At 61.9% G+C, this 19,284-nt stretch overlaps 1 protein-coding gene across 6 annotated transcripts; it reads left to right on the forward strand.

Moving 5' to 3' along the window:
• The first annotated feature begins 59 nt into the window (after nt 1-59).
• Nucleotides 60-18,146, forward strand: PGAP2 (post-GPI attachment to proteins 2). 6 transcript variants are annotated; one of them, XM_030473180.1, is made up of 6 exons: nt 60-137; nt 3,741-3,915; nt 5,725-5,977; nt 8,139-8,233; nt 16,122-16,230; nt 16,421-18,146. In XM_030473180.1, the coding sequence occupies exons 2-6, from the start codon at nt 3,751-3,753 to the stop codon at nt 16,549-16,551; spliced, it is 753 nt and encodes a 250-aa protein (XP_030329040.1). In that variant the 5' UTR covers nt 60-137; nt 3,741-3,750; the 3' UTR covers nt 16,552-18,146. The 6 variants fall into 6 exon arrangements, with proteins under 6 accessions (XP_030329040.1, XP_030329018.1, XP_030329029.1 ...); XM_030473142.2 differs by lacking the exon at nt 60-137 and adding an exon at nt 2,097-2,236 and having other exon boundaries at nt 8,139-8,245; XM_030473149.1 differs by lacking the exon at nt 60-137 and adding an exon at nt 2,097-2,236 and having other exon boundaries at nt 16,421-16,647.
• The last annotated feature ends 1,138 nt before the right edge of the window (nt 18,147-19,284 follow it).

Genomic DNA, 19,284 nt, shown 5'->3' on the forward strand with positions numbered 1-19,284 from the left:
GTACCGCAGCACCACCCGACATCCGGGGCGTTGGGGGCGGGGCTTCTCCCACCGGTCCAATCCGAGCCCGCTGCGGCGCCTGCGCAGGGGGCGGGGCCCGGGGCCTTAAAGGGGCCGTGAGGCGGCGCAGCGGCTCGGTGCGTTGGGGGGGCCCCGGGGGGGGGCCAGGCCGGGAGCGGGGCCCGGGGGGCGGTGGCGGGAGGAGCCGCGGGGGCCGGGCCGGGCCGGGCATGGAGCGGAGCGGGGCTGGGGACCGCGGCCAGGGGCGGGTGCGGCTCCGGCTGCTGCCCCAGGGGGCTGAGGGAGCAGTGGGGTGCCCCGGGGGGGGGCGCGGTGGGGCTCTGAGGGTGGGGAGGGGTCGGGTCCGGGGGGGATCTCAGCGCTGTGAGGGCTCTGGAGGGGGTGAGTCGGGGTCTGGGGTGCCCGGGGTGGGCGGTGATGTCTGGACTGGGGATCTGGGGGGGGTCTCTATGGGGTGTCTGAGCACTGAGGCCCTCGCAGGGGGTGTCTGTGGGGTGGGGGAGGTCCCTGGGGTTCAGGCTCTTAAGTTAGTCTGGGGTACCCCGGAGGGTCCGGAGGGGCCTGGGGTGCCCGGGGTTGATGTCTCTGGGGGGCTGTGTGGGTACCTGTGGGAGACAGGGGGTACCCGCGGAGGGGTCTCATGTGCCTGGGGGGGGCCCTGGGGGTGCTGGACCCTTTGGTTCAGAGCAGCCCCGGGTCACTCAGCGCCTGGCACAAAATACCTGCCCCCTCTGGGCAAGACCCTCCCGGGACGGGACAGGGCTAACGGGGGGCTACCTTTGTGGGGATGGTGGGGGCAGTGTGTGCCCCCCCCAGGCAGTCCCCATGGCACAGTGTGTGTGTGCCCCCCCCCCCAGCAGTCCCCATGGCACAGTGTGTGTGTGCCCCCCCCAGCAGTCCCCATGGCACAGTGTGTGTGTGCCCCCCCCAGTCCCCATGGCACAGTGTGTGTGTGCCCCCCCCAGCAGTCCCCATGGCACAGTGTGTGTGTGCCCCCCCCAGTCCCCATGGCACAGTGTGTGTGTGCCCCCCCCAGTCCCCATGGCACAGTGTGTGTGTGCCCCCCCCAAGCAGTCCCCATGGCACAGTGTGTGTGTGCCCCCCCAAGCTGAGCCCCTCTTGTCCCGGGCTGGGGGCCCCCTCTGCCTGCCCCTCAGCCCAGCTTCCTGCAGTGCCAGCCCCAGCAGGCTCCATTAGACCCGTGGCAGAGCTTCCCCATTGCTTTGTGAAGGACCCTGCTCAAGTTTTGCTTGGTCTGGGGGGGAGTAGCTGTAGTTGTGGCCGCTGTGAGCTGGGGGTGGGCAGCTCCTTCTGCCCTCGTTTTCCTGTGCCAGGATCAGGTGTGATTTTTTGCCCGCTGTTCGGGAGGTTTGTGGGTTAAGGGGCTGAAGCAGCGCAGTGTGAGGAGAGGTGGAGGTCGGTGTTTCCTTCTGGTTGAGTTACGGGTGTGTTATGTTGGAGAGTTCCAATGTGATGAGAGTGCCCAGGATTGTGACAGTGGCTGCGGGTTGTGTGAGTGGATCAAAGGGAGAGAGCTGGGCTGGGGCAGCCTGGAGAAGAGAAGGCTCCTGAAGGGGAGCCCTTAGAGCAGCTCCAGTGCCTAAAGGGGCTCCAGGAAACCTGGAGAGGGGCTTTGGACAAGGGATGGAGGGACAGGCCAAGGGGAATGGCTTTAACCTGCCCGAGGGGAGGCTGAGATGGGATCCATGGCTGTTATTGGTGTGGTTCCCGTGGGGATGGCGCAGGGTGCAGTGAGCGGCTGTGCTGCCCCGGGGCTGCTGCCCAGGCTCCTGCCCTGCCTTCCACAGGGATTACCTGTAAGTGGATTTGTCCTGCAGCCTGAGCAGTGGATGAGGTGAGACACGGAGCCTCGCTCGCTCGGAGCAGGACACCACAGCCCCTCATCCAGGCTGCTCTGTGGCCCTTGTCCTGGGTGGGGAAACCTGCTGGGGCCGGAGGGGTCAGGACCAGCACAGAGGGTGCGTGTGATGATCTAGGCACTGTGCCTTTGATCCCGGTGTTCCAGAGGGAGCTGGGCTGTGGCTGAGGGTGTGAGGGAAGGGCAAAGGGTGAACAGCCCTGGCGGGGCCAGGGGAGCAGCGGAGGGTGTTGGGATGAGTGATCGAGAGCCCGAGCTGGAGGCGGGCTCCAGCCTTGATAAACCACTTGTCCCAGCTTGCCCAGCCTGTGATCAACAGCCTTATCATTGTGCAAGGTGTGGGGCTTGCAAGGTCCTGATCCTGCTGCATGAGATCATGGAATGGTTTGAGTTGAAGGGACCTTAAAGCTCCTCCAGTTCCAATCCCCTGCCATAGCAGGGACACCTTCCACTAGAGCAGGTTGCTCCAAGCCCCTGTGTCCAACCTGGCCTTGAACACTGCCAGGGATGGGGCAGCCACAGCTTCTCTGGGAAAAGTCTGTGCCAGCGCCTCAGCACCCTCACAGGGAAGAGCTTCTGCCTCAGAGCTCATCTCAATCTCCCCTCTGGCAGGTTAAAGCCATTCCCCTTGGCCTGTCCCTCCATCCCTTGTCCAAAGCCCCTCTCCAGGTTTCCTGGAGGCCCTTTAGGCCCTGGAGCTGCTCTAAGGGCTCCCCTTCAGGAGCCTTCTCTTCTCCAGGCTGCCCCAGCCCAGCTCTCTCAGCCTGGCTCCAGAGCAGAGCTGCTCCAGCCCTCGCAGCAGCTCCGGGGCCTCCTCTGGCCTCGCTCCAGCAGCTCCACGTCCCTCTTGTGTTGGGGACCCATAAAGGTGCTGAGCGCTCGGCTGGGTCCGTGCTGGCTGTGGGGCTGTGGGGAGATGGTGCTGTGGGAGGTTGGGGATGTGCTTGAGGGGCTGCAGCACACAGCACGTGGTGCCCTCACTCTGTCAGCACTTGTCCTGTGCAGCAGCTCCGAGCAGAGCCCGGGCATGGTTTGGATGGACAGAGGAATGGTCTGGAATGATGGACACTGCTGGAAAGAGCTCACGTGTCTCCAGCCAGACCATTCTTGCTGTCTGCAGCATCATGTGGGATGTCCCACTGCTTGTGCATCCCACTGCCAGCTCCTCCCCACTGCGTGCCGGCCACTGCTCCCACCCTGCTTGCAGCTGCAGCCCCTGCGCATGGTTGTACTCTCCTCCCGCCTCCCCAGAAGGGTGCTGTCAGTCTCCCGTCTTTGATCCCTGCCCTGGGGCTGCGTGGCTGTTAAACATGGGTGTGAGAGGCAGGCTCTGCCAGCCACATGTGTGCAGCACTGCCCAGGGCTGTTGGGGCTGGGCCTTGAAGGAGGACGCGGAATCCCCATCAAGCTCTGCTCTGGAGCCAGGCTGAGAGAGCTGGGCTGGGGCAGCCTGGAGAAGAGAAGGCTCCTGAAGGGGAGACCTTAGAGCAGCTCCAGTGCCTAAAGGGGCTCCAGGAAACCTGGAGAGGGGCTTTGGACAAGGGCCTGTAGGGACAGGCCAAGGGGAATGGCTTTAACCTGCCAGAGGGGAGATTGAGATGAGCTCTGAGGCAGAAGCTCTTCCCTGTGAGGGTGCTGAGGCGCTGGCACAGACTTTTCCCAGAGAAGCTGTGGCTGCCCCATCCCTGGCAGTGTTCAAGGCCAGGTTGGACACAGGGGCTTGGAGCAACCTGCTCTAGTGGAAGGTGTCCCTGCCCGTGGCAGGGGTTGGAACTGGAAGAGCTTTAAGATCCCTTCAGCCCAAACCCTCCAATGAACCATCTGGTTGGTTCATTTGCAGGTCCATCAAGATGCTGCAGGTGCCGCTGCCCCTGGACCGCGATGGGATCCTCTTCCGGCTCCGCTTCACCACGCTGGCTCTGGGGACTGTGTTCTGCCCGCTCTTTGGGTTCCTGTTCTGTGTGATCTGGTCTCTGCTCTTCCATTTTCGGGAGACGACAGCGACTCACTGCGGGGTAAGTGACTCCTCGCCGCAGTGCGGAGGCCTCAAAGGCTGTGTGGGACAGCCAGGGCTGGCCGCGCTCCTCTCTCCTCCTCTGCTTTCCCACCAGAAGTGCGACAGGATCTTGAAGGAGCTGCTTTATTTTGGTGTATTTGTGGTGCTTTGGGACTGGCAACCGAGGTTTTGGCTTTTCAAAGGGGCGCAGGGAGGTGGAGGCTGGTCAGGCTGGTGCCTGCTGAGCACAGCAGTGGTGATGGTGAGGAGTAAGAGTGATGAAGCTGCAGATGGACCCACTGTCTTGTGGAGGGGTTAGCCCAGCTTGTGGAGAAGGAATTGCTGCTGGAGCTCTGCAGAGGAGTCACAAGCACGTACCTGGGGAGCAGGAATTGAGAGGGACCACCTGGGTTTCCAAAAGGGATGGTTTCAGGTTCCTCCTCAGCACAAAGGTGGATGAGCAGCTGGTTACAAGCTGGAAACAGAGGGCAGGAGTCCTTGTCACACCACAGGAAATGACCCCAGGGCTTTATGAGGTCTGTGTTCCTCCTACGCAGTTGGGTGACACAGGCTGGTGGTGATCATAGTATCATGGAATGGTTTGGGTTGGAAAGGACCTTAAGATCACCTAGTTCCAAGCTCCCTGATGCTGAGATCCTGGAGCAGGGATGGTGAGACAGGCTGCTGCAGGGGTGATGGAGCAGTGGAATGCCAGGGCAGTCTGGCTGGGGATTTGGAGCTATGAGTAATGTGCACACCCAGTGTGTGGTTCTGTGGCCCCCTCACAACTCAGGTGTATGGGGCAGGGCAGTGAAGAGGCTCAGAGGTGTCCTGCACCTCCTCCTCCAGGGCGGTGAAGCGAGGGGTCTCCAGCTGTGCATGGGAAGATACCTTGGGATGAGGGCAGGGAGAGGGGGGACAGAGGTGTGGTTGTTTGGAGAGGGCAGGGATCCAGCGCTCACCCTCTGCAGTATGAGGAAGTGCAGGAGGGGGTAGGGAGGTGGCAGGTTCTGCTTGAGGAACCAGCTGCTCCTTGGATGACTGGAGAGCAGCTGATGTGGGGAACACCTTTGTGCAGGACACTGGGGTGCACAGTTCTGCCTGGGCTCCAGGGGAGACCCAGCAGGATCATGGAAGAGGGGATTACCCAGTGCATAGCAATCGTGACTGGCTCAGGAAGTCCCTGGGCTGTGAAGTTCCAGAGGCTGGAGTTTATTCCAGGTGTGCACTGATGGTTTTCCTGCTTTTATGTTCCTCCCTGGCCGCAGGCTTTGCTGCTGGTATCATGTCTCTCCATAGGGTTGGGCTGACAGACCATGCACCCTCCTCTCCTCTCTCCCCAAACCTGGGGGCAGAGAACGTGGGGGACCACAACTGAGCAAAGGGAAGGAATAAAGATAGATTATAAAGCTAAGAAACAGGAGCAGGAGCCTGAGCAGAGCACCCCAGCACCCAGGGACTGTCCCAGCAGGGCGGGGGGATGAACCAGGGCTGCTGCTGCCACGTTACATCCCCTGGTTTGAAACGGGAATAAACTTACTTAGGAAAAAAAGGTGTCCCAGGGCAGGTTTAGATGGAGCTGAGGAACAATTCCTTCCCCAAAGGGTGCTCAGGCATTGGAACAGGCTGCCCAGGGCAGGGCTGGAGTCACCGGCCCTGCAAGTGTTCACACCCCGTGTAGCCGAGGCCTCAGTGCCGTGGGTTAGTGGTGGCCTTGGGGCAGTGGCTGGGCTGAGATGATCCTGAAGCTCTTTTCCACCCTGGCTGGTTCCATGGCAGCAGGACACGCTCCCTGTGTCCCTCCCCACGAGCTCTGTGTCTCCTGCAGGTGCCCAACTACCTGCCGTCCATCAGCGCGGCCATCGGAGGCGAGACCCCGCAGCGCTACGTCTGGCGCCTCTGCATCGGCCTGCACTCGGCTCCCCGCTTCCTGGTGGCCATCGCCTACTGGAACCACTACCAGAGCTGCCACTGCTCCCACCCGCGCTACCTGCGCCTCTGCCACTGCAACCTGCTGCTCAACCTGCTCGAGAACTTCGCCCTCCTCATCCTCACCTACGTGTCCTCCTCTGAAAACTACGGTAGGTGTCGCCTCCAGCCGCTGTGCGCGGAGCTCTGCTTCACACCAGGGCTTTGGAAGTGGTCACTTTGGAGGAAAACAGCTAAAAAGAGAAAAAATTGTATTAAAATTGGTATTTATAGAGCAAAGTTACGTCATAATGTGCAAATATTATGATATCTTCCCAAAGCTCTCACCAATCTTTGTGTCAAGCCTAAGCTCAGACTTCAGCGCAGAGCACCAAGGCCGTGCTTAACGTGTCCCACCACAGGGGAGGTTGGCGCTGCCCCTGCTCCACTGCTCAGCTTCGGCTCTGGCTCTGAGCTGGCTTCCAGCCCCTGCTCTACATTTTAAATACCCTCCCACAAAACTGGGTAAAACTTCCAGTGTTGGCCTGAAAGCAGTCAGATTTTTCATGTTAATTCTGTGTGTGAAATATGGTCACCGTAGGCTTGGAAATGCTCTTCTCCCACCTGGCCTCATCTGAAGTGAGCTTTAAGTGCTGGTGATGATATCCAGCCACTGTTTAATCCCGAGATCTGGAGGAGGCACCAGGCGTTGACTGGAGAGGGCTCAAGTCCACGAGCCAGCAAGGTGGTGCTGTTGCAGCAGAAACAATCCTGCTCTGGGGACTTCTGGGCAAGAGTCCTGTGTTGGGCTGTCCCTGAGCACAGCTCGATGGTGTTAATGGATATTGTGCCTGGCTGGGGGACTACATGCAGGCTGTAGGTATGGAATCTCCCAGAGAGGCCAGGCCAGAGCTCCAAGAAGAGGGTTTGGAGCTGGTGAGGGGACATTGGCAGAAGAGGGTTTGTCTCCTCGCAGCAATGGAGGTGGGGACACAGCTGGTGCTGTATTGAGAGTCTCAGAGAGTGGTTTGTGTTGGAATAGCCCTTAAAGCTCCTCCAGTTCCAATCCCCTGCCATAGCAGCGACACCTTCCACTAGAGCAGGTTGCTCCAAGCCCCTGTGGCCAACCTGGCCTTGAACACTGCCAGGGATGGGGCAGCCACAGCTTCTCTGGGAAAAGTCTGTGCCAGCGCCTCAGCACCCTCACAGGGAAGAGCTTCTGCCTCAGAGCTCATCTCAATCTCCCCTCTGGCAGGTTAAAGCCATTCCCCTTGGCCTGTCCCTCCAGGCCCTTGTCCAAAGCCCCTCTCCAGGTTTCCTGGAGCCCCTTTAGGCACTGGAGCTGCTCTAAGGGCTCCCTGGAGCCTTCTCTGGGCTGAACAAAAGCCACACAGAGAGCTGAGGTTAACCCAGTTTTCCCAGATCCTTATTAACACACTAATCTCATGTCTGTGGGATAAGTTTCAGCCCTTGGCTGATGTGCCAGGATTAGACCAGACTCAGGTTAATCATCTCTTCAGGGCATGGCTCACATCTTCACCTCTAGCAGCTGCCTTTCCCATTGCTCCTCATGTGGTTTCCCTTCCCCTGGAATTAAGAGGGAAGCAGGGAAGATCATTTCTTACATTCAAGTGGTTGGAGTTCAGCCTGTGGTTCAGTTCCTGGAGGAAAGGCAGGAAACTCTTAAATAGAAGCACACATGTGAAAGCAACTCACCTGAAGTGACATGGGGTTGTGTGGGGCTTTTGGGAGCTCCTGCTGCATTTCCAGCCTGAGCCTGTGTCTGGGCTAGTCCAGTGATGCATGAGGCAGCCCCAGTGCTGGTGGGGAGGCTGATGACAGCTCCTAATTGGCACGTGGCTGATGAAGGAGGCCAGAAGATGACCCTTCCTGGCTCTTGGGCTTGCTCACTCGGCAAACCCCCCTCCATGCCTCAGTTTCCCCATCCCTAGAGCAGGATGCTGATGCTGAGCTGCTCTCCGGGCTGCCTGAGGCTTACAGCAGTGTGAGGCAGTGGAGACACTCAGACCAGGTGCCAGAGCATGAAAACACCCTCCTGGCACCTTTGGGCTGAGTCTGCCCAACAGCTCACACCCTGCTCCAGCCCCAGGCTTCCAGGAGGTGTGATTCACAAGCTGCTTTGTCCCTGAATCCCCCTTCCCTTCCTCTGCTGTGTCTGTCTCCTGCACAGACCCAGGTCCTGGGGGCACAGCCTCTCCTGGGCTCCCAGCAGGACCACATCCTGCAGAAGGCAGAGGATCCCTCACCCTCCCAACGCTCCCCTGGTGCTCCTGGCTCAGCTTTAACAGGAAACCTCTTGTCTTGTTGGTGCAGCAATCCATGAGAACGCCTTCATCGTGTTCATCACCTCAGCTCTGGGCCACATGCTGCTGACCTGCATCCTCTGGAGGATGACGAAGAAACACACAGTAAGTCCCGAGGTACAGAAACTTTCCTTCTTCTTTCAATCAGTGCTGGGTGCTGGGGGGGGCTTTTGGCTGGTGGTGAGGGTTTGGCTGTCGCTTGCTTGTGAAATAATCATGGAATCCTGGAATGGTTTGGGTTGGATGGACCCCAAGATCACCCAGCTCCAACCCCTGCCCCGGGCAGGGACACCTTCCACTAGAGCAGGTTGCTCCAAGCCCCTGTGTCCAACCTGGCCTTGAACACTGCCAGGGATGGGGCAGCCACAGCTTCTCTGGGAAGAGTCTGTGCCAGTGCCTCAGCACCCTCACAGGGAAGAGCTTCTGCCTCAGAGCTCATCTCAGTCTCCCCTCTGGCAGGTTAAAGCCATTCCCCTTGGCCTGTCCCTCCAGGCCCTTGTCCAAAGCCCCTCTCCAGGTTTCCTGGAGCCCCTTTAGGCACTGGAAGACTGTTACAATAACCATAACCGGGTGCTAAACGAGTTGCCAGCACCTTGTGCAGCTGGGAAACAGAGTCGCCAAAATTCAGAGTTCACCAAAACAAAGTGGGAGGAATCTTTTAATTTCCTATTGTCTGGTTTTCACTTGAAAACCTCTTCATCAGTGTCCCCATGGGCTGCATTTCCTGACCCTCCTTCCCTGAGGATGCCTGTTTCCGGGCTGAAATCAGCTTCCCTGCACTGAGGAGCTGGAACCTGCCGCTCCTGCAAACCGGGAGCAGCGGGAAGCACTCGCTGTGTTACCCCTTTTCCTGCAGGAATCTTGCACTGTGCAGGCTGCTGCAGGCCCTGCTAGGGGAATGGTGAGCGGGGGTGCTCACTGGGCAGGCAGAGCATCCAGCCAGGGGCTTCTGATCCCATCACATGAATGCAGCTCTGGTGCTGTGCGGGTTTGCAGCGAGTGCTGGACCCTGGGCACCAGCACAGCCACGGGCAGCAGGGCAGGGTGGGCAGCTGTGAAACCCTGTATGTGAAAGCTGCTGCATCAGCTTTGCCAGGGTCTATGGGCTTCCTGGGCCTCCCTCCCTTATCTTCCCCCCTCGGGGATATGTCTCATGCAACTGATCCCCAGCCCAACCCTTGCATCCCATGGGAATGGTCCTCCAGGCTCCCTGCACTGCATTGCCCAAGGCAGGCGATTGCTTTGCAAAGCACAGACCTTCAGGGGAAGCTGCCCGAGGAGTGTGCCCGCATCCCGGTGAGCTGGAGAGGGCTGGGAGCCACCTCCTAAGGAACAGGAATACAGGGACACAGGACAGGGGGTGCTGTGCCCGGGATCTGCTCGGGCAGTGGCACAGAGCAAGCACCTCGGTGCAGCTCCCGCTCCACCGTGATGTTTATTGTCCCCTTCCGGCAATTCACGGAGCCCATCCCCTCGCTGGCTTGTGCCAGGCCTGGAAAAGCAGCTTCCAGCAGTTGTTTGGCTGTGAGATTCCCCATGAAAGGGATTTTTGGAGATCCTGGGGTTCCCCTCTCGCTGCGAAGTGATCTCTTGTCTCTGGTGATACGGCAATAATGGGAGCTTGCTCCTTGGCAGCTTTCCCACAGCTTCCTTTATTTATCTCATCTCTCTTGGCTTGTGTTTTGGCTTTGGTTCGGGGTGTTTTCTGTATGTTCATTTGTTTCTGCCAGAGCTCCCAGCCCTGCATCTCTTCCCCCAGCCCCGCACCTCAGGCAGCGGCTCCCTGAGCAGGCACTGCACCATTGCAGCTGCAGCACTGCAGCAAGCCCTTGGGCTTTGGTGGCAGCATGGCAGCAGCAGCACTAATCCTGCTGTCTGTCACCCAAAACGCATGCTGGCTCTGAGCTGGGCACGGTGGCAGTTCCCCGGGTTGAGCTTGAAGCCTGTGGCCCCTGATGGTGGTGGGTCCATGTCACTGTGTGCAGCAGGGGCTGCAGGTGGAGAGCTGGGGTGTAACAGCCCTGACCCACCACAGCTTCGGAGCTGGAGGCTCGGGGCAGGGAGGTGAGCAGCCTCCCTCCGCGTGTCGGGCTTTTCTCTGCTGGTGGGTCACAGAGTCATGGAATCGTTTTGTGTTGAAGGGAACATTAAAGCTCCTCCAGCTCCAACCCCTGCCCCGGGCAGGGACACCTTCCACTAGAGCAGGTTGCTCCAAGCCCCTGTGTCCAACCTGGCCTTGAACACTGCCAGGGATGGGGCAGCCACAGCTTCTCTGGGAAAAGTCTGTGCCAGCGCCTCAGCACCCTCACAGGGAAGAGCTTCTGCCTCAGAGCTCATCTCAATCTCCCCTCGGGCAGGTTAAAGCCATTCCCCTTGGCCTGTCCCTACAGGCCCTTGTAAGGATGGATTCAGGTGGGTTCCTCCCATGTTCATGCCAGGTTGTGCCAGGAGCAAAGTCCCACCAGTGGTGGTGTGACCCGAGGAGCCCTGCCACCATCTGGCAGCACTTCTGCCTGCAGGTTGCCCTCTGCCACGTCACCCACTGTGGCTGATTCATTGCTGCTCCCAAGGAGCAGGGGGAAGCAGACAGGAGGTGCTGACAGGGCTGTCCAGAGCCCATCCCACGTGTCTGCAGGACCACGGCTGCTCCATGGATCTGCTGTGTAGTGGTGGCCTTGTTGGGGCTGTGCTGGGAGAGCTGCCTGTGCCCTCAAAGCCTATGGGCTTGGTGTCACTGGGTGCTGTCACCTGGGCTCTCATGCACCCGCTGGCGCTGGAGCAGCCTGTGCCTCTCCTGCTCCTGTGCTGGTGGGTGGCTCTTGTTGGGCATCGGTTACTTACCAAACTGCAGCACCTCCAGCCCTGTGCTGCGTGGGCAAGGTGGCAGCTTGTCCTTGTTACCCCCTCCCTGGTGCTGCAGGGCTCAAGTTGTGCTGGGGTGCACGGGCCCAAGCCCACAGAGGAGCATTTTCCCCCTCTGAGGACATGTCAGCCACGGCACATCGCTGAGTGAAGGGCAGGGGGACACACTGATGCCCTGACTTCACACGCCACCCCCAGGCACAGCTTCCTCTTCCCTGTGAGGGTGCTGAGGCGCTGGCACAGACTTTTCCCAGAGAAGCTGTGGCTGCCCCATCCCTGGCAGTGTTCAAGGCCAGGTTGGACACAGGGGCTTGGAGCAACCTGCTCTAGTGGAAGGTGTCCCTGCCCGGGGCAGGGGTTGGAGCTGGAGGAGCTTTGAGCTCCCTTCCAACCCAAACCATTCCATGATCCTCGGACAGCCCCTGCTGGTGGACGGGAGCTGCCTACAGGGCTGCATGGTCCCCCCAGAGCTGCGTGTCTCCCTGCAGATTGGTGATCCCTTTGGGGCCAGCCCTGCCCCAGCTCCCCGTAGGGCTGTGTCAGCAGATGGAGCTGTCACCCAGGGAGCGACACCAGGGTGATGGGTGAGTTCCTCCAAGCACAGCGTGGTGGTGGCCGGGCTGTGGCTGGGCTCTCAGATTGGATGTGGCTGGATGAAGCAGACCAAGGGCTTGACACGCCAGTGGGCACCCAGGAACGGGTGGCATCCTTTGATAAGCGGGTGCTCGCACTTATCGCCCCTCTGCAGATGTGCCTCATCCCTCCAGTGCTGTCCCGTGATGTGTGAGCTGGGCTCCTGCTGTGAATCATTCCCACGGGACCACAGCTCTGAGAGAGGAGAAGTTGTCTTTGCCCAGAGAAGCTGTGGCTGCCCCATCCCTGGCAGTGTTCAAGACCAGGTTGGACACAGGGGCTTGGAGCAACCTGCTCTAGTGGGAGGTGTCCCTGCCCAGGGCAGGGGTTGGAGCTGGAGGAGCTTTAAGGTCCCTTCAACCGAAACCATTCCATGATTCTAGGGTCTCCAGGGACTTATCCTGCCATTGGGGTTCCTGGGCTGCTCACTCAATTCTCAGGGCTCTTGAGGGGCCACCACTGAGCTCAGCTTGGCAGAGGAGGGGTGGTGAGGCCACCACAAGCCCGGTGCCACCACCAGCACCACCTCCTGCTCACCCTGAGCTGGGCGGCCGGTGGGAAGTGCTGGTGGGAAGCGCCGGCCTCAGCAGGAGCAGGGAGAGGTTGGGCAGCTCCTGCTGAGCTGGTCAGGCTGGGGGCTCCTGGGGCCGTTTGAGGACAGGGTTCTGGCAGCTCAGGGCCAGATTTTGGCTCTGCTTGTGTTGGTTGTGGGAGCTTTTTGTTCAACTTCACTCCCCCCAGCCCCGGAGCTGACCCTGGCAGCAGGGACGGGTGAGGAGATTGACTCTGGTGCCGTGGTGTCCCATCCTTCCCTCCTCTTCAGCAGAGGATACCAGGGAGATGGAGCCACTCAGGGTCCCCAGGGGGGTTCAGGTTCTCCAGGAGCAACCCTGGGACCATCTCCAGGACAAACTCCATGCGAGGAGCTGGGAAACTGGCCCCATCCTTCCCCCTGCTCCGCCCGAGGCAGGATCAGGGTCTGGTCACGGCCCTTCAGTGCAGTTTCCAGCGCTGCTGGAGGGGTGAGTGACAGGAATCGGTCTTGCAAAAGCCTCGTTGCTGGGGCTGGTGTTGCAAGTGCCTCTGTGCAAGGGCAGGAGGGTGCTGAGGAACTGGCTGGAGATGGGGAAGTACAGGCGGGTTCCAGCTGCAGCGTGGCAAATGCTGAGAGAAGGGAAGATAAAGCTCTGCAGGAGGGAGGGTGGGAGGAAGGCTCCAAGGAGGAGGGGAAGGGGCAAAGCAGAGGAGAGAGCTCGGGGAGAAGGGGAAATGGAGCCAGAGAGGCTCCAGCCCTGGGCTAGAGGCAGCACACGGGGCCTTGGTGCCTGCCAGGGCTGGTGTGGGGTTGTCCTCTCTGCTCCCATCGGCTGCTCACCCCTCAAGCCCCTCCTGCCCCCGCTGCCTCACGGGGACAGTGAGGGTGCAGCGGAGCAGAGCGGTTTCACTTCTTGTTTGCAGACGTGTTTCCCCCCCGGCCCAGCCGCGCTGTCACTGTGGGGCTGAGGGACACGTGTGCATGGGCTGCTTCAGGCCAGCAGCGCAGCCGGGTCCTGCTGTGCTTGTCCTGCAGCGTGTCCTGCAGCAGGCACAGGGGCAGCGGTGCCACTTGGTGTGCACCCAGCACCCTGCTCGCTGCACTGCTGCCCCTGGCCCCTCAGCGCTGGGTAAGCCGTTTCTGGGGTCCCCTTGTGGTGCTTGTCCCCTGGAAGGGACGGCTCCCGGAGCAGAGCCAGCACTTGGGAGAAGCCTGGAGAGCGTGGCTGCTGCATTTTGGATTATCATAGTATAGTTTGTGATTGACCCAGTGCAATGGAGTGCTGTGTGACCTGGGGCAGTGCAGCGCGGTGCTGTGTGACCCAGGACAGTGAAGTGCTGTGTGAGCCGGGGCAGTGCAGCGCGGTGCTGTGTGAGCCGGGGCAGTGCAGTGCAGTGCTGTGTGAGCCGGGGCAGTGCAGCGCGGTGCTGTGTGACCCGGGGCAGTGCAGCGCGGTGCTGTGTGACCCGAGGCAGTGCAGCGCGGTGCTGTGTGAGCCGGGGCAGCGGAGCCGCTGCTCCCTTTGCTGCTGGCGGGAGCCGCCGCTCCGGCGCAGCCGTTTCCGCAGCCGCTGAGCACGGGCTGTTCGTGACCCGCTTCCGCTGTGAAACTCGGAGCGCCCCGGCCCCCGCCCGGCCCCGCGGCTGCTGCACCCGCCCCGGGGCACCCGGGCTCACACCGAGACAGCGCTGCCAGAGCGGGAGCTGCCTCCTGGTGCCTGCGGGAGCGCCCCTCGGGAGGGCGGGGAAACAGCCTGGTTGGGGACTAAGGGACCTTAAAGCTCCTCCAGCTCCAACCCCTGCCATGGGCAGGGACACCTTCCACTAGAGCAGGTTGCTCCAAGCCCCTGTGTCCAACCTGGCCTTGAACACTGCCAGGGATGGGGCAGCCACAGCTTCTCTGGGAAAAGTCTGTGCCAGCGCCTCAGCACCCTCACAGGGAAGAGCTTCTGCCTCAGAGCTCATCTCAATCTCCCCTCTGGCAGGTTAAAGCCATTCCCCTTGGCCTGTCCCTCCAGGCCCTTGTCCAAAGCCCCTCTCCAGGTTTCCTGGAGCCCCTTTGGGCACTGGAGCTGCTCTAAGGTCTCCCCTTCAGGAGCCTTCTCTTCTCCAGGCTGCCCCAGCCCAGCTCTCTCAGCCTGGCTCCAGAGCAGAGCTGCTCCAGCCCTCGCAGCAGCTCCGGGGCCTCCTCTGGACTCGCTCCAGCAGCTCCACGTCCCTCTTGTGCTGTTGCCCCAGAGCTGGATGCAGGATGCAGGATGCAGGGGGGTCTCCCCAGGGCGCAGTACAGGGATATAAAGGCCTGTCCCAGGAGCCACTGACAGAGGGATGTTCATCAGCCCGAGCAGGAAGGGAACTGCCCAGCCCATGTCCCAGCTGGTGAAGGTGACTGGGGCTGTCCTTCCCCTCTGGGTTTTCCTCCTGCGTGACCTGTAGCTCTCTCGGGCTGGTTTGAGCTTTCCAGGGCAATGGAAAGTGTGATGGGGCAGGTTAAATTTTCCTCCTCCTCAGCAGCCCCTGCAAACAGATGGGGTTGTCTCGTGAAAACATCAGCGAGGGGGAAATCCCCCTCCCACCCAGGAGCAGGAATAACAGCGTGTCTGGGCTGCCCCTGCCGTCCCAGCTCCCTGCTATGGGGCTGACCCCTCGTTTCCAGCCCCCCAGCGCTTGGTGTCCCTGCACTGGGATGGGGACACTGGGGTCTCCCCTGCATCCTCCTGTATGTATTTGGGGTTCCTCTGCCATGGGGGCTCCCTGCTCACCCCAAGGCTTTGGGTTTCTTTATCCATAGGGAGTTGGAACTGGATGATCTTAAGGTCCTTTCCAACCCAAACCATTCTATGATTCTATGATGCTCAGTGGGAGGGTGATGGAAGAGTGGGAGGGGGCTGGAGCCGGTACCCGCTGCACCCACAGCCCCCAGCCTGAGGGGTGCTGGGCAGCGCGTGGGCAGGGTGATGGGTTTGGGGCCCCCACCATGCAGGCAGGGCACAGTCTCTGCCCGCACAGCACTGCTGTGTGATGGGGTCTGTGGCAGCCGCCCTGTGCCCCGCACCCCTTGCTGTGCTGTGGGAGGTGGTGCTGGGGCAGGATGGGGCCCCGGTGCCAGGGCGGCTCGTGCAGCGCCCGCCCCAGCTGCAGCTCTTGATGTGGTTTCCTGCTCCCTGGGGCTGGTGAATTCCCACAGAGCCCCGGGGAGCCGGAGCCACCTGCAGCGCCCGGGCCACAGCCCTGGGGCACCGACCCTGTGCTGGAGCCCTGGGCACCGGGACCTGCGGGGACCGAGGGCAGCATCCACAGGGACCAGGACAGGCTGAGAGGTGGGACCGTGTGAACCTCATGGAGCTCAACACGGCCAAGGGCAAGGTCCTGCCCCTGGGTCGGGGCAATCCCAGCACAGACACAGGCTGGGGGAGACTGGATGGAGCAGCCTGAGGAGCAGGACTTGGGGTGTTGGGTGAGGAGAAGCTCCCCATGACCCGGCTTCAGGGTGCGCTTGAGCCCAGAACCCCCCCGTGTGCTGGGCTGCACCCCCAGAGCATGAGCAGCAGCTCAGGGAGGGGATCCTGCCCCTCTGCTGCGCTCTGGGGAGCCCTTAGAGCAGCTCCAGTGCCTAAAGGGGCTCCAGGAAACCTGGAGAGGGGCTTTGGACAAGGGCCAAAGTGTCCAAGGCCAGGTTGGACACAGGGGCTTGGAGCAACCTGCTCTAGTGGAAGGTGTCCCTGCCCGTGGAGGAGCTTTAAGGGCCCTTCAACACAAACCACTCTGTGATTCCATGATTGTATGCTCAGGCGCTGCTGGTGCCTTCCTCTGCCCTGGTGGGGCCAGGACAGAGCTTCTCTGGGGACAGGGGTGGCTTCTCCAGCATCTGCTGAGGCACTTGTGGCCTCGCTGTGCCCCTGCATGCCAGGCCAGGCACTGGGGACCAGCTGGGGACCTGACCCATCGCTTTGTCCCCTTCCAGGAGCGCAAGTCCTACAAGTGGAAGCAGCTTCTCTTCTTCTTCACCTTCATCACGTTTGCATTTGCTGTGTGTGTCTACTTCCACCACAACTGGTACTGCGGCCCCGGAGGTGAGGGCACGAGCTGGGCCGTGCTGGGGGGGTGCACACAGGGAACGGGCTGGGGTGAGGCCCAGTTCCAGCCAGGAGGGCAGGAGAGCTCCCGTGGGTCCCGGCAGGGGATGAGCCCCCAGGACATCGCCTGCTCCTGGAGCGGCTCCAGCTGCAGGTTCCCCTCCCTCACGTGCTGTTTCCTCTCCAGTGTACACCATCTTTGCCTTCCTGGAGTACCTGGTTGTCCTCTCCAACATGGCCTTCCACATGACCGCCTTCTGGGACTTCGGCAACAAGGAGCTGGTGGTGAGCTCGCTGCTGGAGGACAAGCACTTCTAGCAGGCCGGGGGGGCAGAGCCCCTTCCCTCTCCTGTTGTCCCCAGGCTGGGGCCAGGATGTTTGCTGTGGAGCCGCCACAAGGATTGTCCCGGGGTCCTGGACCCCACAAGTGTCTGCACATGGTCCCTGGCTGCACCTGGAGCTCTTGGAGCAGAGCGGGGGGCTCTTGCTGGGGACCCCCGAGGTGATACCCCTGTCCTGGCTCCCTGCTGGCTACTGGGATGGGCAGGAGGATGGAGATGGGAACCTGCTGCCTGTTGCTTTGGAGGATGCTCTGGGCAGAGCAGGATTTTGCTCCCAGGGCCGTGGGGGACCAGGCTGGCCCTGCCTTGGCTGGGTGGTCTCATGGTTCCTCTTCCAGCCTTGGCCGAGGTCCTCAAAAGGAGCTGGTGACTTTTTGGACCTCGAGGCTTAAGGCAGCCTCGGGAGAAGGACTTGCTGCCCCTGCATCTGAGGCTGCAGCCTCAAAACGGAGCAATCCACAACCTTAACTTGTTGGGAAGCCATTGTGCGGGGCTGGGGCAGAGCTGGCCCCACGATGGAGCTGGGCCAGCTTCTTCCCAAGCCTGGGATGAGCTCAGGAGCCACGGCTGGGCGCTGCTGCCCATCCCCATGCTGGGGTTGCTGGGAGGAGAACACCTTCAGCGGTGCTGGCCCATGCACAGACTGCACAGGAGCAGAGCAGGAGGGCACGAGCGTGGGACACACGGGGTGCAGCAGACACTGAGAGCACCCACACGGACCCTGCCTGTGCCAGAGGCCCCCTCCAGTGAGCAGAGGGTGCTGGGCTCCAGTGCAAGCCCAGGAGAGCGGGCTGGTGCTGGAGGGACTCATGGGGGTCCACATGGCTTCCCCTGTGCCACAGGGCTTGAGATGGGCCGTGCTGGGGTTCCGTGGTGCTGCTGCTGCCCTGGAGGAAGGTGCTGGTGGGCTCTGGGTGCTGTGGGGGCTGGCACGGGGGTGGTGCCGCCAGGTGCTGGGCTCCTCCTGGAGCTGCACTGCTGGAAGGCGCTGCTGCTGCTCTGGCTTGAGGGGCAATGGCACAGGGGAATCAGCCGCATCCTGCACCGGGAGGCACCGGGAAGCTGGTGCTGTGCCTGGAGAGGTCACACAGGGCTCACTCCTGAGGGCTCCAAGGAAGAGGAATGGGCAGGGGTGGCGGGCAGGGGGACAGTGCTGAGCCTCCCCACACCAGGAGCTGTCTTGAACTTGGGGAGCCTGGTGCTTGCAGAGCTCACCCCATGCTCAGTCATGAAGGTCCCTGCAGCGCCCTCCATGTGAGTGAGTCCCTTGGGATGTCCCAGTGCTCATCCCTGTGCTCCTGGGCCTTGGGCAGAGCCTCCTCCCGCAGGAAGGAGCTGTGGTGCCCCGGCTGGTGCCCCGGCTGGTGCCCTGGCTGGTGGCCTGGATGGTGGCCTGGCTGGTGCCCCGGCTGGTGGCCTGGCTGGTGGCCGTGGCTGAGCTGGGTCTGCTTTGGCGTGTGTCCTGCCGTGTGTGTCCCACCGTGTGGGCCGGGTCCATGTACCCCTGGTGCGTGTCTGCGGGTCTGCCCCGCGCTGGGGCTGCGCTGGAATAAATCTCTGAGGAGTTTGTGAGCTCTGTCAGACCCTGCATGGTGCCCACAGCGCGCCCAGGACCCCGTCCGGGTGCTGGGGTGCAGGAGGGGGATCACTGGAACGTGGGATGTGGACCCTGGGGGCTGGGGCTGCGGTGCAGGAGGAAGGATGCAGAGCCGGGGTGCAGGATGTGGCCCCGGGCGCTGAGTGAGGCCGGGGCCGGCTCTGCGGGGCTGGAGGAGCCGAGCCCGTCCCTGGCAGTGGCTCCGCTCCCACCCGGCCCCAGGGACATGCGCTCAGATGCCGGGGCCAGGGGAGCAGGGCCAAGGGGCAGGAGCAGTGGGGTGGGCACAGCCGGGTGCAGGGCTTGGTGCTGGGTGCCCGGGAGCTGCCGGGGCCTCAGGTTCCTTCTGCCCCATGTTGGAGGCTCCTGTGGGGCCATGGTGGGGCCCTGACCTCATTGCAGCTGGGAGGGGAACAGCCATGAGCTCATCCCGCTGCTCCGGAGCCAGGGCAGGGCTGATCCTGCTGCTTCTCCCAGCATCCTGCTCCCAGCACCCCTCTGCTGTACCCCGCCGGGGTGGCACCTCACCCCTGCCAGCCCTGGGGGCAGGTGGCCTGACATGGGGACATCCCTTGGCACGGGGACATCCCTGCTGTGGCACCCTGGGCACACCAAGGGTCCTGTGAGGCCCTGTGCAGCCCCCAAGTGTGGGACTCACAGCTCTTCCTATGGGAGCTGATGGGGTGGCACAGCCCCTCGGGGGCTGGTGACCCCACCTGCAGCCCGGGCCATAAAGGAGGCACCCCCATAGCACAGGTCCCCTGGATGATAGTGGGGCTGAAGGTCAGATCCTGCTGCTGCAGTGGGAGCAGGATGCGGCCGTGGGGCTCCCATGGAAAGAGCCAGATTCGGTGCAGCCGGGATCTGTGAGCCCGCCAGGGACAAGCCAGGGCCATGCCCCGGTGTCACAGCTCCCGGTCTGCGTGTTCAGAGGGGCGCCACGCATTGCACTGGGCCCCGGGAGGCTGTGGAAAGACACGGCTTTGGGATCGGGACGGGGACGGGACACGGGGACGGGACACGGGGACGGGACACGGCCGGAGCCTCCCGGCCCCGCGGCACCGTCACCCACGCGGCCCCACAGGGAACAAAGACCCGGCTTGTGGCGGGCGC

The sequence above is a fragment of the Strigops habroptila genome, chromosome 2 (assembly GCF_004027225.2).
Source record: "Strigops habroptila isolate Jane chromosome 2, bStrHab1.2.pri, whole genome shotgun sequence".
Classification (NCBI taxonomy): domain Eukaryota; kingdom Metazoa; phylum Chordata; class Aves; order Psittaciformes; family Psittacidae; genus Strigops; species Strigops habroptila.